At 43.4% G+C, this 20,519-nt stretch overlaps 1 protein-coding gene across 4 annotated transcripts in view; it reads left to right on the top strand.

Moving 5' to 3' along the window:
• LOC147245579 (microtubule-associated serine/threonine-protein kinase 1-like) overlaps positions 1-20,519 on the top strand; it is a 102,228-nt gene that overhangs the window by 7,654 nt on the left and 74,055 nt on the right. For all 4 annotated transcript variants that reach the window (XM_086185871.1, XM_086185870.1, XM_086185869.1 and 1 more), the window contains exon 2: positions 6,560-6,591. In XM_086185871.1, the coding sequence (XP_086041997.1) occupies positions 6,560-6,591 (32 nt within the window). The remainder of the gene's footprint in view (positions 1-6,559; positions 6,592-20,519) is intronic.

The following is a 20,519-nucleotide window of genomic DNA, read 5'->3' as shown; positions in this document are numbered from 1 at the left end:
AGGTGTTTAACAGATGCAATGTCTGACAGACATTAAGTCTTAGTTTAAAATGAGAATCAGTTCAAATCCTAAATTGGACCTGAAACTGACAGAATATGATTGTTAAAATGCCATTTTTTGTGGAAGTTAATTTAGAACAAACTAGTCTGATCAGCTGTTGAATGTACTCTTTATTAGACAGCATTACACATCATAACCTTGGCCTTGTGATGGAGTGGCAAGCTTTCCAGGGCCTGCCTCTAACTCAAAGTCAGCTGGGACAGGCTCCAGCCCCCGCCCCCCACAACCTTTAACAGATAAGCGGTACAGGATGGATGGATGGATGACATCATAGCCTACCTTAAACCAGACATCAACCACTAACAATGTCGGTTACTGGTTGTTAACTAAAATGATCGGAAAAGGCCCAGTCTTTGTCTCTGAACTCTAGAGAATAACGTTTAATTTGGACTTGACAAATTGCTTTGATTTTTTTTTTATGTGACCAGATTACACAGGGATGAGACTGGCACAAAAAAATACACTTCAGTGGGTCTTTATTGCCCCGACTGCCCTCAGCCGAGAACAGCATTAATTAGTTTAGTTTTGAAGTGGATTTGAAAAACAACAAAAAAAAAAACAGAAACATATATTGTTTGCTTATCTGTCTTAATCCTTCTGCAACTAACAGACAATCTTTTTATCATAAAAAGGCAACATTTTTATCCTGGACAGACAACAGTAGGGGTGCAACGGACCAAAAAACTCACGGATCGGATCGTTTCACGGATCGGATAATTTTTCGGATCAGCAAAAAAAAAATAAAAAAAATAAAACAAGACAAATGAACAACTTTCTTTCATTTATTTTGTAAAACAACTGAATATGGCCTCATGTCTGCAGCTATAAAGACACCGATAGATTTTGTGATGCTTTAGCCCGGTCAGATTGTGCAGCAAGGGGCTGTTTAAAGGCCGCGGTGATGAGAGTTTGTTGAGCAGCGTTCGTTTTCACTCCTTTCAAGGGAAACACCAGGGTGATGTCGCTGCAAATGCGTGGCCATGCTCGATGTGTTCGCACTTTCATATGGCTTTCTTGTGCCACAGTGCCTACACACCGTCACGGTTTCATCAACTAACCTTTTTCCTTCTTTATAATTGACGGGGAAGCCAAAATGCTCCCATACGGAAGATTTAAACGACGCGGGGCTCTCGAGCTCTTCAGTTCCTCCGCTCGCCGTTACGCTACACTAACAAGTATTTGGATTGAACTGCGTGACCGCGCTACTGATCAAATCAATCCGCGGATCACGTGTGTACCGAACCGAAGATACTGATCCGACCGGATCACGGATCAATGGTGATCCGTTGCACCACTAGACAACAGTAGTGGCTACTTTTTCCTATACAGACAGGAAATAAAACAAAATACAAACCGTCAGCCACACTTTCATTATTTGAATAAACACACTTCACGAAGGTCATAAACATCTTGCAAGTAACATAAATCAACTACCATGTTTTCATGTCAGGATGGATTTAAATAACAAGAAATTAGCAACTGAAACAAACTTCCTCAGTATAGCCGTCTGAGAGCTTAGCTTCCTCCAGCAGGTGCACAGACACCTCCGTATCTCCCCTCTAAATGGGTATGCAAGCTAAGCATGAACAACAACATATAAACAACACAGGACGAACGTTTCTAACTCTCATCATCACTCACGCTGAACCGCTGCCGTTTAGGCGAACTCCCGGCACAACACCGCCAACACACTGGACACTGGACACTGGACAACACACTCGGACCACACCCGGACAGGTGGCTGCAGAATCGCTACTCCTCTCCTCAGTAGGCGATTTTCCGCGGGCACACGAAGTCTCACGTGACTTCTGCATTCTCGCGAGACTTTCCCCCCACAGCAGGTCTTAGGGTGATACACCCAGAAATGTATTCCGTGACAAGAAACAACAGTCACCCCTATTCACCTGGTTACATTTAAATTACAGAAAAATAAGCATTAAACCAATAAACTCTGTGACTGTAATGAGTTATGCACGATAATATCAGCACATCATATATAAAAGCAGATATTGGTCTTTTTAGAAATATATAGGTAGATAGCATTTGACAGGGTTATTTCAGTTTTGCTCAGTTCCCTTCTGCTCACCATCATTGACGAAGAAACAACGTCAACTAGACTTGCAAGCAAGTATGACCAAGGTCCAAGCACTGTGCAACTAAAAACCCTGGCGTCCATTAAACATGGTGCAAGTTGGGTCTTGCACCCAGTCCTGGAGAAATAAGTAGAAGGAACTTTTGCAATGATGGGCGGCAGGGCTCGGCAGTAGAGTGGCCTTCTAGCAACTGAAGCATCGCTGGTTCAATAATAATTTCCATCCATCCATCGTCGTCTTCTGCTTATTCCTTACTAGTTAGGGTCGCGGGGGGGCTGGAGCCTAACCCAGCATCAACGCGCGAGAGGTGGGGTACACCCTGGACAGGTCGCCAGTCCATCGCAGGGCCAACACATAGAGAGACGAACAACCATTCACACTCACATTCATACCTACGGTCAATTTAGAGTATCAATCAGCCTCGTCCCCAAATTGCATGTCTTTGGACTGTGGGAGGAAGCTGGAGTACCAGAGAGAACCCACACAGGAACAGGGAGAACATGCAAACTCCACACAGAAAGATCCCGCGCCCGAGCCGGGACTCGAACCTGGAACCTTCTTGCTGTGAGGCCACAGTGCTAACCACTGCACCACCGTGCAGCCCCAATAATAATTTAATAATTAATAATAATTTCCCCCAGTGACCATGTCAAAGTATCCTTGAGCAATCAACTGAAACTCTAATTTCTCCTGATGGCCCTGTGACAGACCTGCCTGCCTGTCCAGAGAGTACCCCGCCTCTCGCCTAATGTCAGCTGGGATAGGCTCTGAGACTGTGACAAAGATGGGAGACAGCCAGGTTTTCAAAATGCAAAAATTGATTTCTATACAAAATTATTCAAACTAAGGAAAATGTGGAACTCTACTGTCAGTGGTGCATGCATGTATGGATGTGTGGATGTAATCATGAAAAAAAAGAGAAACAGAAGCAGCCGTGCCCTGCTCTGACCAGGTCTAAGAGAGAAAGTAACCGGCAGGAGGGGAGCTTTTTAACACCGGCCCAGGTGTGGCAGGAGGGGAGCTTTTAACACCGGCCCAGGTGTGGCTCAAACCAGACTGATGAGCCCTCTGCCCTGCTTCCTGCAAAAGAAGAAACAACAGGAGGGACAGGGACTATGAGAGGAGTGGAGGGGTCGTCTCAACCTGTCCAAATCCCTGGGGGGGCACAACTACCTGCAACCTCACTCAACATAACAATAAACATTAACAAGATACATACACATACAAGTACAGTACATCATTTTGTATCAACTATAAACAAAGTCCACACTGACCAGCTTTGTTGCTTCCCCCAGTCAACCAAGCAACACCCCCCCTCGCAGCTCAGCAATTCTGGCGCCTGAAGAAGCATTTAAGAGTAACAGTGGAAAAGGAAACATGGAAAACATCCACTACAATATTCTCTAAGCATTTAATGTGGCAGATATCCAAACAATAGAATTGCAAAAACAAGATCCATAACATCAATCTGCGGTTTGGACACTGTAATGAATATAAGAGGGTTATCGGGTTATGGTCTGTATCGCACCAGAGGAACACTACCAGAATCCAGATACTCTTCAAAATGCTGCAAAGCCCAGATGAGCCCAAGTATCTCTTCTTCGAAACTACTGTTCAACTGAAACTGGTAAAACTTTTTGGGATATAGACTCATGGGTCAGTCAACACCACAATCATCACTCTGAAGTTAGAACGGACGGTCCATGCATGGAGCTGCAAGAACAAGAGGAGAACAGAGAACAGATTTAACACTGTCAAAAGCTTCCTGGCAAGAAGTTGACCAGATTTGCTTTGCTTTTCTTTTCAGCAAGTTTGTCAGGGGAGCTACCACAGTGGAAAAGTTCTTACAAAAATTGTGGTAGAACTCCACAAGACCCAGAAACCGTTGGAGTTCTTTTTTAGTTGCTGGCACTGGATACTGCCCGATTGCAGTCACCTTTGCCTACACTGGCTGCATGTCCTCCTGCCCCACAACCTTACCCAAGTATGTAACGGTGGTCTTTGCAAACTCACACTTTGCCAGGTTAATCGACAGGCGTTCATCAGCTAGATAATCAAACAGCTTTTTAATACAGACCAGATGCTGCTCTTCCCATGTATCAATGTCAATCACGTCATGTAGGTAGACAGCACAACCTTCCAACCCAGACACAACCATGTTAATAAGACACTGGAACGCTGTTGGTGTGCCTTCCCTGGCCTTCTCAGACAGTGGAACTTGCTAGTAACCCTTTAGTAAATCAAACTTGTTCACAACTTGAACTGAGCCAACCTGAGTGACGCAGTCTTCCATGCATGGCAGAGGATAAGCATCTGGTTTCATGACCCCTTTTACCTTTCTGGTAGTCTGTACAAAATCTGGGACTCTTGTCAGACTTATCTACTAACATGCAAGGTGATGCTCAGCGAGATGCAGAAGGTTAAGCAATTCCATTATCAAGCATGTACTCCATTTCCCTGTCCATCCCCTTGTGCTCCTCTTCTGACTCCTGGTAGAAATGCTGGCAGATTGGCTGTGCCTCACTATCAATGTCATGCTCGAGTAGGTGGGTTTGACTTGGCACGTCACCAAACAAATGAGGGGACCTATTATCAGAGTAGACAACTCAGCGCTCCCAAACAGAGACTCCAAATTTTTCAGGGTTTCAGAGTTTTTTAGCCTGCCACACAACAAACTCTCATCAGATGGGATAACTCCGTCATCCTCCGGTATAGATAAAAAACCCAAAACTCCCACTGCTGACATAGACGTGGCCTTAACAGCCTCCTTCTGCTCCTAGCCTTTAGATGTGGAGACCTGTGACCCCCGAGTGTAATAAGGTTTCAATAAATATACATAGAAAGTTGTGTTGACTTCCTACACCTTGGTGTTGACAGACAATTTTGGTCTGACAGCTTGTGTAGAACTGTAAACGGGCCAGGAAATTAAGCTTGGAAAGGGGAGCTGACAATCTGCAATAACGCAAGCACTTGATCACCAAGGCTAAAGACGCTTCCTCTTCGCCTGGGAAGAGGACAACTTCTCTCTTGCCATCCCCCACAGCATTCAGCCGGCGCCGAAATCCATTAACATAATCAATCAAATTACTTGGAGGTTCTGACTGCCCCACAGCATCATGCAACAAACTGGGTGGCCCACGCACTGTGTCCAAAAACAAGCAATTCTGCACCACTTCTCGAGCAGCTAACAGAGGCCATGGCAGCCCCTCTTCCCAGTCCCAGTTCAGTTTAACACAGTAGCCATGCAACAGAGCTTTCAGGGTCTGGTTAAATCTTTCCAGAGCCCCTTGACTCTGAGCATGGTATGTAGAAGTCTGGTTATGCTTTACATGCAACTGTTTCAGAACCTGAGCAAACAGATGAGAGGAAAAGTTAGAGCACTGATCACTCTGGATTATTTTTTAAATGCCAAAGATGGAAATTAACCCCATCAGAGCCTTTACCAGAGATCTATCAGTAATGGTACACAGCTTATGCTCTGACTATTAGGCCAAGGTCGAGAATCTAGCCTAGCCTGGGCACAAAAAGCCAAAAACACAAACCCAAGCACCTGTTGGCATGACTTAAGCAGCTATAAAAGAGCCTTCACAATTGTGTTGAATGTGCAACTTTCAACAATGGCAGGATGTGGCAAACGGTGTAATAAGATGGGAGCAACATTTCAGGGAGCGGGAGAATGTGCTGCACAATTCAGATGAGTAGCCGATGAGCTGGTTCCGGCTACTGCGGGCCATCCTCCTGGAAATTTGTGAGGAGCTGCGACCGGCACTCCAGCGCCGATACTGGTGCTGAGCACACTCGGCTTCTTGGCAACTGGCTTCTTCCAGCGGGAGATGGCAGACCATTCCGGGGTGAGCCAGTCAACCCTGAATCTGAGCCGGTAGACGGGTTGCAGGGTTGCTGCACGTCAGTGGCATGGCTAACGGATCAATTTCTGTTAAACATTAAACATACTGGTATATTTAAATGGCCAATTCTGTGTATTTGTTGCATTAACATCTGTGGCAAAGCATGTGGAAATGTTGAGTAAGAATAAAACACCAACACCCCCCCCCCCCCCAACGAACTCCGAAAGGGTACTCGCTCTTCTGCCCAACAGGGACAGAACCACCACGACTTACTACAGCCATATGCAGGACCCAACAACCTCAGTCAGTGTCTGATAAAACACGCAGCCTGGCGACACAACAAAGTTCCTCAAAATAAACAGATTTACAATGGCTGCTTCACTGACCAAAAACAACAAGTAAACTTAACACACTCATCAACACAACTGACAAAACACCAATTGCGCAACTCATTCATAAAATGAGGCGCACCGCTTACTACAGCTACTGTACAGCCAATCTCAATCACCTTACTTTACCTGATCTCCCTTTTTGCTTTCTCTTTTGTGTTTCTTCCAGAAGGATTTACCACTGCCTCGCAAGAACAGCAGGTGAGTGTCATCTCCCCCCCTTCCTCTGTTCCCCATTCCAGTGTTTTTTTCTCTTTTCTGAGGGGCAAACAGCTCCTGTCATGAAGAAATCAATCAATGCAAGAGAAGCTTCCATCACACTACCTCAGTTGACCCTGACCTACACTCAGTGTTCTGAGGATGCTTGTTGCTGTACTGGGTGGATGCCGGGAGCTGTGGAAGCTACGTTTTGTGCCTTTGTGCTTGAGATATGTTATATATACTGTATATCACTCAGGGGTAGAGTGGCCGTCTAGATCCTCGACCCTGGTGACCATGCATGTCAAAGTGTCCTTGAGCAAGAGACTGAAACCATAATTGCTCCTGATGAGTAGGTTGGCTATAGAGGCCAGGTCATCCAGTGCAGGACTCCATCACTCTCCTTCTTGGTCAAATAGCTGTTACACAGCCTGGAGGTGTGTTTGGGGTCATTGTCCTGTTGAAAAATAAATGATGGCCCAACTAAATGCTAACCGAATGGGATGGCATGTTGCTGCAGGATGCTGTGGTATACATGCTGATTCAGTGTGCCTTCGATTTTGAATAAATCCCCACCAGTGTCACCAGTATAGCACTCCCACACCATCACACCTCCTCCTCCATGCTTCACAGTGGGAACCATCCATGTAGAGACCATCCATTCACCTTTCTGCGATGCACAAAGATACGGCAAGTTGGAACCAAGGATCTCAAATTTGGACTCACCAGACCAAAGCACATATTTCCACTGGTCTAATGTCCATTCCTTTTGTTTCTTGGCCAAAACAAATCTCTTCTACTTGTTGCTTTTCCTTAGTAGTGGTTTTGGTGTGTAGTGGTTAGCAGCTGTTTGACCATACAGTAAAGGCCTGATTGGCACAGTCTCCTCAGAACAGTTGATGTAGAGATGTGTCTGCGATTAGAACTCTATGTGGCATTTATTTGGGCTCTAATCTGAGGTGGAGTTAACCTGGGATTTCCAAAGCTGGTAACTCGGTTATCCTTTGCTTCAGAGGTGACTCGTGGTCTTCCTTTCCTGGGGTGGGCCTCATGTGAGCCAGTTTTGTTGTTATGCATGATGGGTTTTTTTGACTGCACTTGGAGACACATTCAAAGTTTATGCAATTTTCCGGATTGATTGAACTTCAGTTCTTAAAGTAACAATGGATTGTCAATTTTCTTTACTTAACAAATTGGTTTCTGTCAGGTCCATTCACGTCAAGAAACACAAGAGATGATAATGAGCTTGATTTGTTTATTATAGTACAAATTGGTGGTACGGCTCTGTTCAGAGGAGTCCCCGGATAATTTTTCATGAGCACCATGAAACAGGGGACCAGCAGCGTGAGGGAAGGTTCTCCCAGTTTTTTATGACTGGAAGAGCAAACATACCCCCGTGAACAGAGCAGCAACATGACATGGAACGAACTATGCCATGTATACACGACAAGGTGGAGCTGGGAAGGTGGAGGGTAGCAAGTTGCGAGCAGGAGCAACTGTACAGCAAATAGCAGCAGCAGCACACAGCAGCAGCAGCAGGCTGCAGTCGATAGCAGATAGCAGCAGCAGCAGCAGGCTGCAGTAGATAGCAGCAGATAGCAGCAGATAGCAGCAGCAGCAGGCTGCAGTAGATAGCAGCAGATAGCAGCAGATAGCAGATAGCAGCAGCAGGGTGCAGTAGATAGCAGATAGCAGCAGCAGCAGCAGGCTGCAGTAGATAGCAGAAAGCAGCAGCAGCAGCAGGCTGCAGTAGATAGCAGCAGAAAGCAGCAGCAGCAGCAGGCTGCAGTAGATAGCAGCAGATAGCAGCAGCAGCAGCGGGCTGCGGCAGATAGCAGATAGCAGCAGCAGATTGCAGTAGGTAGCAGCAGATAGCAGCGATGACAGCAGGCAGAGCAGCAGCTAGAAGCTAGCAGAGCGGGAGTTGAGGCCTGGTGACATTTAAGTTGAGAGGGGCCAATCAGAAGCAAGGGATTTGATCAGCTGATGCTGAGCACCTGTGATCAGCTGATTGATCAGTTTGATTGATGGACGGGAAGCCAATAGCGCTTGACTACCACGGCCTGACAGAACTAACGCTAACGCTCGATTCTTGCCATACTATGAATTTTAATAGTTGTCAAATAGGGCTGTCAGCTGTGTACCAATCTGACTTCTGCGGAACACAACTAATGGTCCCAGCCCCATTAAGAAGGCAAGAAATTCCAAAAATGAACACTGACAAGGCACACCTGAGAAGTAAAAGCTATTTCAGGTGACTACATAATGAGGCTCATTGAGAGAAGGCCAAGGGTTTTCAGCACTGTCAAGAAAGCAAAGGGTGGCTACTTAGAAGAATCTAAAATATAAAACATATTTAGAGTTATTTAACAGGTTTTTTTCTTTGCTACATAATTCCATATACCTTTCGTCATTTATTTGATGTCTTCAGTATGTATCTACAATGTAGAAAGTCAACCCAGTGTCATGTCAAAACATGAAAAGGCTACGTTTGTCCACAGTGCAAAACGTATCAGTTCTACGATAAAGGCCTAAAAGTTGTGAAATGTGTACATTTTTTTCCCCCTATTCTTTTCTATTGGAGTGCTGGTAGCCTACCAGCGCTCCAATCACATGACCTACCAGTGGTAGGTCATGTGACTCTTTCATGCGGGCCTCTCAAAACAAAAACATGGCGGCCGCTCCTGTCATTTTCAGAGGAAAGTGCCTTATTCCAAGATAGTTTTGATTTAAAAAAGCATTCTGATGACATTTGTAGTGAGAAATATGCATTTTGTTTTCATAATCTTCGCTCAGTTCTTGTGTATAAACTTTGGTTTGTTCGTTATTACGATGAATCTTTCACCTCTCGGAAGGGAGTCGTTACAGTGTCACGTTTCTGCTGTTGCTATGGTGGTTGCTAAGGACGCTACAAGTTTTTTGCAGTTTTTTATGGTTAAAACCACGGAAACCTAAATGGCGTTCATGTTATTGTATTTTGTCGTTACATTGCGTCGTTATCTGAGTTGATAATATATTTGTGTGATTGTTGACTAATAAAAATAATATAAAACATATTGGCCCAGGAATTACCATCAAAATATAAAATAGCTACGCTTGTTTGTAGTTGTTTGTGTGATTGTTGACTACAGCTGTTCAATGAAAATAGTATGAAATGGATTTTAGTGCCCCAGGAATTACAAACATCTGCTTCCGGGGAAGTTGGCCCCCGTTCTTCTGTAGAAATACCAGAACCCAGATTTGATCCTCAATTCTGCTCCAAAAGGCTCTCGGAGTGCAGCAGTCACAGACCCTGATTTTGCCTAGTTTCACAAGGGGATAGTTTTTTTCTCTTTGAACCTAGGAAGTTGAAATTTTACTATGTTGCTCTGTCCTCCATAAGGATCGCATATGTGGTGGTTTGACCCCCCTAAGTCCTTTCTGCTGTTTGATTATACCCTTTTCACACTGAAAAACGCGTGGGTTTTGGACCCATGTTTGCTCGGCATTAGGGCGGATTTAGGCTTCCAGAAGACCCAGGCCTGACCTCCCGCTGTGGGGGCTACGTGCCCGTGTTTTTCTCTCTCGTACATCATCACGCTGACAACATCATCATTTCACATAAACTGAGCTGTAAACAAACGACAACATGGATGTCGCCGAGTCAAATGTTAGCGTTGTCATTGCGTGCATTGCAAAGTTGTCTCTTTTGCAAAGCATACAAACTCGGTGCCTTTTCCTCCTTATATAACACATTAGTACACCTCTTAGCTGGAGTCATGTTTGTCATGGGGGCTGCACGGTGGTGCAGTGGTCAGCACTGTGGCCTCACGCAAGAAGGTTCCGGGTTGCAGTCCCGGCTCGGGCGTGGGATCTTTCTGTGTGGAGTCTGCATGTTCTCCCTGTTCCTGAGTGGGTTCTCTCTGGTACTCCAGCTTCCTCCCACAGTCCAAAGACATCAATTTGGGGACGAGGCTGATTGGATTCTCTAAATTGACCGTAGGTATGAATGTGAGTGTGTTGGCCCCGCGATGGACTGGCGACCTGTCCAGGATGAACCCCGCCTCTCGCCCGTAGATGCTGGGATAGGCTCCAGCCCCCCCGCGACCCTAACTAGTAAGGAATAAGCGAAAGATGACGATGGATAGATGGATGGATGTTTGTCATGGTTTTCATAGATTTCCATCGTTTTTTAGTGTTCGTACCTGAGGAGTTAGATTCAAATTTGTCCCTCTCCTTCCTCCTAGCAGTCCTTAGTTTGTGATTTGGTCCCCATTCTTAAATGCTGCTTTCCTCTGTACACTGCACTCTTTAATTTCTTTGGAAATATGAGATTTATTATTTGGGTACATAGTGATGGAACTTTGAAGTAACACATTATCTTTACAAAATTTAATATAACCAGTGATATCATTTGTGGATGAAAGAAGTCCCAGTTGGTGCAAGCAGCTTTTCAGGGTTTCAATTCTACACTGCCATTGTTCCATGTAGAGACATTTTTAACTTGAGGTTCATTGCTTTTAAGCAGGGACTTGTAAGTAGGGATTAAATGGACAGCGTTGTGATAAGGGGACCCTAAAGGAGGTTTAACCTAAGCAGTATCGGCATTTTTAATATTTCCATAGCATTTGTCCGGTATGTCTTTTCCTCTGGTATTACAGTTGACATATTGACTGTACCCAGGTAAGGTAGCCTCAAGTTTATGATTAAAAGGTTAAAATTGCCCAAGATAAAACACAGTGCTTCAGGAGTGCGTGTCAGTTGTCTGTGAACACAGTCTGCTATGATTTTAGCAGCACTTCCACCAGGGGGTATATAAACAGTACGTAATAAAATATTACCAAATTCACATGGCAGCTAGAAGGGTCTCAGGCTAAAACATACCAGTTCAGTGTCTGGATTAGATACTCTCTTAAAACTGGAGAGGACGTGTTTTAAAAACCTTTAATCATGGGTCAAACACTCAGTCTTAGCAGTTTTAAACATTTCCCCGCAGTTACTAAAAAGTGCTTTTCTCTGCTACTATGAGACATCAAGATAAAAAAAAAGCTAAATCCCGGACAGGGATGAAAGAAAAACAAGGGAATAATTGGGACAATGAAAGCACAGAAGGTGGAAAAAGAGGTTGCGTAAGAGGTGAAAGGAGAAGAGGCTGAGATAGAGTGCAAGGCCCAGGGGTGATATCTGTGTCTGATCGTCCATTAGGGACCAGCTCACTGGGGTTATGTGAGCATGCAAGACACGCATAGGGATGACTAGCTTGTACTGGCTCACTCACCCTCACTTCGGCTTATAATGTCTCCTGTTTTATTTTTGGTTCCCCCCTTTCCTTTCTGCCATTTACTTTCTGTAGTTTTCTGCACTTCATGGTCAAGTGAGAAAAGATCTGGCCATTACTGGACATTCAGACTTATTTCTCCGTTTATACTTGAAGTAAATTTTTTGATATATATAATTGTTTCAATATAAGCCAGCTGAAAACATACTGAACTGCTTCAGAAATATGTTTTCAGGTCCAAAAAGGGGTTATGTGTGAATAGGGAATGCTGGCCCTTCTTGAACAACAGCCAATGAAAAATAAATGATGCAAATATTAATAATTGTGTCTCTAAAATGTGGAATGTACTCTGAAATATTTGAAAAATAAAATAGGTAAGAAGTTATATCGTGTTATTTGGCCTGAGTGTCCTTTGCCGTCTTATCATATGTTGTTTTCGCTTTTCTTTTTCTCTAAAAATGATCATGCTGCTGCAAACCAATTTCCCCATGGGGACAATTAAAGTACAGTGGTCCCTCGTTTATCGCGGGGGAAACGTTCTAAAAATAACCCGCAATAGACGAAATCCGCGAAGTAATCAGGTTTATTTTTTACAATTATTATACATGTTTTAAGGCCGTAAAACCCCTAACCACACACTTTTATACACTTTTCTCACACAGGCATTAACATTTTCTTAGTTCTCTCTTATTTAAACACTCTCAAAGTTCAAACTTTTGCAGATTTTAAAAAATAGGTACAATATTAGTAAATGAAACCAAAGATCAAAACCTGTTTTCAAGCCCAAACATTTTTAACAAATTTAATTTTAATGATCAATGTACGAGGTTTGACGCATAAGAAATTATTACCAGTAACTCACGTGTATTTCCCAGTTCCTCTGACGGTGCCTCTTTGTCCTGGCGCTGCTCCGCTGTAACGTCTTTTTCCTCTGAAGGCCTTGGTGCAAGTTTTCTACCTGAAACCAAGTTTTAAGCTTTTAAGTTTTAAGTAGAAAACTTGCAAACATACAGCACTTCAAAGTCACACTGCTAGCGATTGAACATGTATGTAAATCTGGCGAGCCGAACACGTTCTGTACTCCCTTAGCTAATCAGGACGCAGAACACACGTGCGGTTCTCCCTTAGCCGATCAGGATGCCGAACACAATGCGTGTTCATACTGTACGCTGTAAAAAAAAGCATGCAAAATTACACTAAAAAAATCCGCGAAACAGTGAGGCCGCGATAGGTGAACCGCGTTACAGCGAGGGACCACTGTATTGGTATTTAAAAGAGGAGGAAGCACTGCCTGGAAAGAATTGAGTGCTCCTACAGTGAAAAATATAAAGCTTGTGAAAATTATCAAGTCTGTGAAGTCTTGCTGTATGTAGACTTTAAAGTAGAAAAATGCAGACAACCACAAAAAATAAAACTTTGGCTCTCCATCTTGGGTGAAAGTTATATACTTTATTTAATTTTCGAGCATCAGTAACAAAATAGACTGACAGATGTAGACTTTAAGTCTGCATCAGGGTCTGACAGATTTATCGGTATCATCAGGGGTGGACAGGGACAAAAAAATTGGCCCTGGCATTTTTGATCAGTCCGGCCCACCGCATTTGATAATGTAAACTCTTTCCATCTTTTCAGTCTCTTGAAAGTGTACAGGCCTACAAAAAGCACTCCACCATTCAAGCATCAATCATCCTTCTGGGAGTACCTATGTGTTTCAGGAGGAAAAGAGGATGCGAAAGAGTAAAGATGTCAAATGATGGATCAAATGCTAACTCTTCCAAGAGTAGAACTCAATAAATTGAATTTACCCATTCAAAAAGTCTGAATGCAGCTTAACTCCTGCATGAACTTTGAACTCAAACTCTGTGTATATATGTTTGAGAGAGAGAGATTTTATTTTTGTTCAATTTTCAAGTTAAAAATAGCAGTGTAGAAACTAAAAACTTAAGTGGAATGATGACACATGAATGAGGGAGAGACAAAGAAGAAGAATAAACATGGTTGATCTGTCACACAAATACAGGATGATGTCTCCTGTTTTAAAGATTTCCTTAAAGCAGAAGACATCCTGTATGTTTGTGACAGATAGAGAATGAGAGGATCATCTGTGTCTTTTTCATTAGATTAACTGTGAACTTACCAAGGAAAAAGGATGCAAGTGAAGTCATCCCCTAAATAACTCCTATATCAAACAAACTTAAGTCACCCTTTGTGTCGAATTTTATCAAACATCTGCTCAAGAATTCTAAAGCGTTGCCGGGAAAAGTAGTGGTCATGATTTGTTCAAAGCTTCAGGGGTCCAGCCATTCCAAATAGGCGAAGAGAGTGTCATGGGTTGCAAATCTTCTATGGATGGCCTCAATTGCAGTGTCCACAATTCTATTGTAGACTTTGACGTAAAATGCTCTGTCAGCATCCATTAGAGGCTCATCTTGAGCCATTTCTCCCACTCTCCACTTCTTTTTCTTTCCACTTTTCTGAGGCAATGTACTCTCAACTTCAACATCTGTTTCTTCCCCTCTTTTCTCAATATTCTCATTTGTCCATTGCACAAAAGTGTCTGCAGTTGCTTTCACACGTGTTGTTTTTCAGGCTCTCTTGTGTGGCAGTCACCATACGATGAGCCAAAAGGACATCCATGCCTTCCGTCTGGGGGTATTTAGACAGGTATTTAGACAGGTGTGTTGTTAGCTCAAATATTCTCAGGAATATCTGAGCTGTCAATATGGTCTCATATTTCAAGAGACCCTCTTTATAACCATGTGCTTTGGCACATACAGTTGCTTTTTCACAATCTTTGTCTTCAGTGCCTGCCAATGTGAGGACTGCATCTGTAAACAAACCATTGTGTGCTTTCCCAAATTGTCCAAACACTTTTTTTGAGAGCATCATGTTTGGACCACCACCTTGTCCCCCCAACTGAAGCGGCATCTGTGGCTTTTTTATCTTGTGCTTGTTTCTCCTACAGACTGACTCTTTGATAGGAGTCCTTGATGAAGATGACGATGTCGTTCAGTAAACTGAACAAAGATCCACTTTCATTTACATTTTGCGTTGTGTCAGACATGAATGAGAGGGGGACTGAGAGGTCATTAGTTCTGAAAATCCTTTATGCATATTTGAAGCCCCACCTGTCAAATTTCCAATGCACATGTATTTGTTTAGTCTCAGATGGTCAAAGACATCTGAGACCAAGTTCGTAAAAGTATTGCCCAATGGATGCCTTTCACCTCACTCATGCAACAAACCTCTTGTGCACAGTGTCAGTAACATTTCTTAATATGATTGAACATTGGTCATGAGAGGTTATGTCCTGCGTTGTGTCCAGTTGAATGGAGAACATTCCAACTTTCTGTACATTGCTTGAAATGCAGTCTTGGATGAAGTGCCCAATTGTATCAATAACTGTATTAACCTTAGTTTTGGAGAGAAGGGTGATCAGAGATCCTCGACCTCTTGTTCCACTGGGTTTGTGTAATTGTTTGCTCTTTTCAATACAACTGTCAAGGTGTTCTCTTCGGCAGACATCATATTTTCCTAATAAAAGCACAAGTTCCAAAAAGTTCCCATGGTCAATTGTGTTATCATAGTGTGAAGGCTGCCTCATTCTCTGTATGCCTGTTTCTCAGCCTCCTCTTCCCTAAAGGCGTGTTCACACCAAACGTGATGCGAATTTTCGTGTCGCTTTATTTGATTGCTGGATAATATGTTTTTATTTGTGTCATTCGCGAAAAATTTTTCTCTTGCAAGGAGAATTTATTTCCGCCATTTCTTTCCATCATCAACCATGGCTGATGTAACAATTGCTGCTAGCTTGTATCTGTTGTGGAAGTCCCAATACGGCAGAAAACCAAACGCCGCTCTATCAGGATCCATGGCATAATCCAGAGGAGCACACAGCTGGGTGAATTTCATCGCTTTCTCCGAGAACTGCGCCTGGATGACTGTTTCAAGCAGTACTTCAGGCTGATGAGGACCCAGTTTGATGACCTGTTGACGAGGATCGGTGCCAGGATATCACGGATGGACACCAACTACGGCGCTACGTGCTTGGACTGTTGACTTCACTGACGCTAGGGGAATCTCAAGGCTGATAGGCTCTTTCAACACAACGTCACATGAATTTGTCACGCAAGGTAGACGCATCTAATCACCTCTCTACAGAGACTTTACATGTAAACTTTTATTGCGAAAAATTCACCTCACCTTTGGTGTGAACACAGCTGAACACTTTCACCATATCCAAGACGCACTCCAAAACCTGGCATCTCCATCTCACCTGCTCCCTATGAGCAGACATCTGAATTTCTCTCTCGCCAACTTTCTCCTCACTCTCGCCGACTCTCTCCTCTCTCTTGCAGATACTCTCTTTTCCCTCACTGACACATTCCTCTTTCTCACGGACTCTCCTCTCTCATTAGCACTCTCTTCTTCTGGGGATGCATTCTCAACCTAGCTCAAAAAAGCATAAATAGAGGCTGTGGGGTGAGTTTTTTTTAACATAAAGGTGCAGTCAGGTCCAGAATTATTGGATTGTGTGATTAACAGACAAGGCAATTCAAGTCAATATTATTTACATAGCGCCAAATCACAACAAAAGTTATCTCATGACACTTTACAGGTAGAGCAGGTCTAGTACCTCACTCCTTCAAAGAATTTACACCCAACAATTCTCCATGGGCAAGCAAATCAGGCAAAAGCCGTGACAAAAACCTTCCTTTTAAGAGGCAGGAACGTCAAGCAGATCCAGGCTCAATGGGGACGGCCTTCTGCTTTGACTGGTTGGGGGTAAAGTGAGCAGGAGAGCGGGGCAGAAGGAGGCCTACAGGGCGTGGCTGGACTGTGGTTCTCCAGAGGCAGCTGACCGGTACCAGCAGGCTAGGGGTGGTGGTCCCCATCTTTAAGAAAGGGGACTAGAGGGTGTGTGCCAACTATCTGGGATCACACTCCTCAGCCTCCATGGAAAGGTCGATGCCAGGGTACTGGAAAGGAGGGTCAGGACAATAGTCAGACAGGTGGAGGATTTTAAGTCTCTTCGGGATCTTTTTCAGGCGGATCGGGGTGGCGTCTGCAGTGATGCTCTTGATTTACCGGTCAATCTACATTCCAACTCTCACCTATGGTCATGAACTCTTGGTAATGACTGAAAGAACAAGATTGTGAATACAAGCGGCCGAAATGAGTTTTGTCCGCAGGGTGGCTGGGCTCTCCCTTAGAGACAAGTCATAGCTCAGTCATTCAGAGTAGAGCCGCTGCTGCTCCATGTCGTGAGAAGTCAGTTGAAATAGTTCAGGCATCTGTTGAGGATGCTTCCTGGATGCTTCCTTCAGAAGGTCTTCCAGGCATGTCCGACCGGGAGGAGGCCTCGAGGTGGACCCAGGACACGCTTCTGTCTTTTGGACATAAGAATTTTCTTATTAATGCCTTTAACGTTAAGATAACATATTTCCAAGTCCTTGTGCATGCTCTAAAAAAACTTTTTATTTCTGTAGCGTTAAAGTCAATGTCCAACTCCGTGTTGCAGATGCTGAAAAGATGCTGGAATTGTCCAAATAGAATGTTATTAACGAGGTTGTGAGGATGGAAGCTCTCTGTGTGCATGACTGTTTTATTATCTGCATCCTCTGGCAAGTCATTGAGAAAATGTATTTCACTCATGGAAGTTCAACACTGTCACTAGTGGCATTTCGGTGGCTGTGAAAATCTTTAAAATCTCCTCTTTTAGGAAACATATAATCAATGTATCTCCTAAAACAGATGCCAAGAAGCCAATCAGTATCCTTAAATCCAGTCAGGGTAATTATTTTTCCCCCAACTGAAAGTAGTACCAAATAATTTGAAAGCAAACTACTTCAATAATTGCAAGTTTTAGCAGTAGCTGCAGCAGTTTTTGCTGGTGAACTGTGCAATATAAACTACTTTGCAGTGTTCACAAAGTTCAGAGTTTAAGAAATTGGTCTGCTGTAGTTTTTGTTCTTCAAAAGCATCTCATTATCACTAGTTTGCAATGCACATCAGAGGAACAATGCTTCATTAACCCAACACACTTTTTTCCCACTTGACTGAATGATGAACTGTTTTGAATTTGATGATCAAAGCTTTAGTTCACTGTGACCTTTAACTTATTCCTGTCAATGTGATATCCCAGCATTTGAGAACAATTCCATCATATCTACAGCAATGCAGTTTTATGACAGGTGACACAGAATTGAATTCTCAGTATTTCTGCATTATTGTAAAGTATGTATGTTACAGTTTGTAGCTTCATATTGTCATTTGATTATAAGTCATCTAAAAACTTTTAACTTAGCCAGAATGTGACTATATTAACTAAGATAGCAACAAAGAGTGAGATCACGCAGAAAATGAATTTGAGGCTTCTTAGCTAAAGTGGCAATTAATGTGACAGTGAGGATTTATTGTACAAGAATTTATGGCTTTAGAATATACCCGGCTCGTGTTTTTTAAATTTTATTGCTTGCATTTGTCTTATAAGATAAGAAGCAACAAACTGATAAAATAGGAAGTACTATGTATCTTGGCAAAACATGCTCTAATAGATATAAAACCTACCCCAAATGTTATTAATTTCCAGCTGAACCTCTGTGCCAAATTTGATGCAAATTGGTCAATAGCTGACATGAAGGTAAAAAAATTGCATAAAATGGGGCACCCAGTGGCACATCAGCTATGTGCATACCGTGTATGTCAGAGTCAGGCAGAGAACCAACGATCAATTCTGGCCCTGGGTCCTAGCCTGCATGTCATGCCCCCTCTACCTCCCCCTTCCTGTCGTATCTCCACTATAAACTATCTAATAAAGCATTAACATGCCAAAAAAAAGTAATCTTCAAAATAATGCGCAAAATTAAAAACTTACCTCTCTTAGAATATTTTCTGTTTCAGACACATAAAGTACATATACTTTAGATGAAATGTTAGTTTTGAGCAGGTTTTAATAGCTAAACAAGAAAAGTCATGGACAAAAAAGTTACAGTCAAACATTAAGTGCCCTGTGTCTTGGCAATTTGGTCCAATTAACATGAAACTTAGCCAGATTTATATTCTCTGCTCCTGAAACTCTATTCCAAATTTGGTGCCAATACAAAACAGTGCTGTGGATCTTGGCAAAAGTTGTTCTTATAAAGATGAAACTTCCCTTAAATGTCAGGCCTATCCCTTTCAATCTCTATGCAAAATTTGGCACAAATCGGTCAATAACTGATGGCACTAAATTGAGCAAAATGAAATATTTTGCTCTTTGTCCATTTTGAATCATCATTTAGCTGAAGGATCTGCCCTGAGGTATAATACACATAGTGATGTTGAAATGGTGAGACAGGAGGTTGATTTTGGTGATTGATTCCCAGAGAGGGAAGGAGCTGATCAATGATTTTAAGCCAAACATTTATCAGGTGGAAGAGACACTTTCATATACCTCTGTGTCAAGCATGATACAGAGAAACTCCAACCAAATGATGGGTCAATTGTTTTCTAAGTGGACAGGAGCTTAGACAGAGTAGGGCTTAGAATAGTAGGTGGAAGGCCCATCACTACAAAATCATTGAGAAGGTGGAGGACGAATGGTGGATGTTGTTAAACAGGATCCAACACAGGGCTTCTGAAAGGGAGTTACAAATGTGAAGACTGCTACGGCAGTCAAATATGAGGCAGACAGCAAAGTAACACTATTTCTCCCATTTTGCTCCTGAAATATAGGCCGCTGGGATGGATGGATTGGTGTCACAGAGGTGGTGTGGAGGAGGACCCAGAGATGAAGAGAAAGGCAGAACTTGATGAGGTGTAGGTTTAATTAATCACAAAAAGAACAGAAAGCCGAACTGAGCAATAAAATACAAACAATCCTGCAAGAAAACAGCACTGGAGGAACAGCAAGTAGACTTGGAGGCATAACAGATGAGCTGACAATCAATGAAACAGAAAGCAGGAGAAATTCATGAGGAACTGAAAAATGTCCTGGGGATCCATGTCTGGATGGCTGAGAATAGTTGTGGGAGTCTTTGGCTGGCTGCCAGGAAGAAAGGGCAAATGGGAAAGAAGCACCCATGGGTATTGCCTGACTTTGGACAACTGGGTTGGAGGTTGGCGAGAGCGGTTTCACTCCTGCCTCTGCCCTCTCCACATCCTCGGGTGGCAGCGCCGACGCAGGCTGCAGCCCACCCACCCCCAGGAACGGCGGTGCGGCGCACGCTGCGAGGCCTCACACACTCCCTCTGCCTCCATTTGAACAACGGACTGCTCAAGTTGAGCGTACATACACAATCAAGTGTATATGTGCTACTTAATTGTGATGTGTGCCCTTATTACAATCAACCAGTAATAATTGTGACTATTTGTGATAGCTGTATCAGGCAAGTGAGTGTACTAATTTCACTTTGGGCTCGATCCCTTGGTGATAATAAAGCTATTCTGATTCTGGAGAGGAGCCATTAGGAGGACAACCTTGAGGCTGGTGACAAAAGAGGAGCTGCCCTGGAGAACGGCCCTGTTGCTGGAGATGGGTGGTGACAAGGGGTAAAGTGTCTTTGAGCAGCGTCGTTGGGATGGGGTCGAGGAGACTGGTTGATGGTTTAAAGGAAGAGATTAAGTTTGTGAAGGTCAGTTGGAGAAAAGCAGCTCTGGCATTTGTCAGGGCCAACAGCTGTACCTAAGGTTT

The sequence above is a fragment of the Aulostomus chinensis genome, chromosome 18, assembly GCF_037954235.1.
Source record: "Aulostomus chinensis isolate RoL2024-O1b breed Wild chromosome 18, RoL_Achi_v1.0, whole genome shotgun sequence".
In the NCBI taxonomy this organism is placed as follows: Eukaryota; Metazoa; Chordata; class Actinopteri; order Syngnathiformes; family Aulostomidae; genus Aulostomus; species Aulostomus chinensis.
Note: the sequence above shows the minus strand (reverse complement) of the source record. Positions and strands in the feature narration are given on the sequence as shown.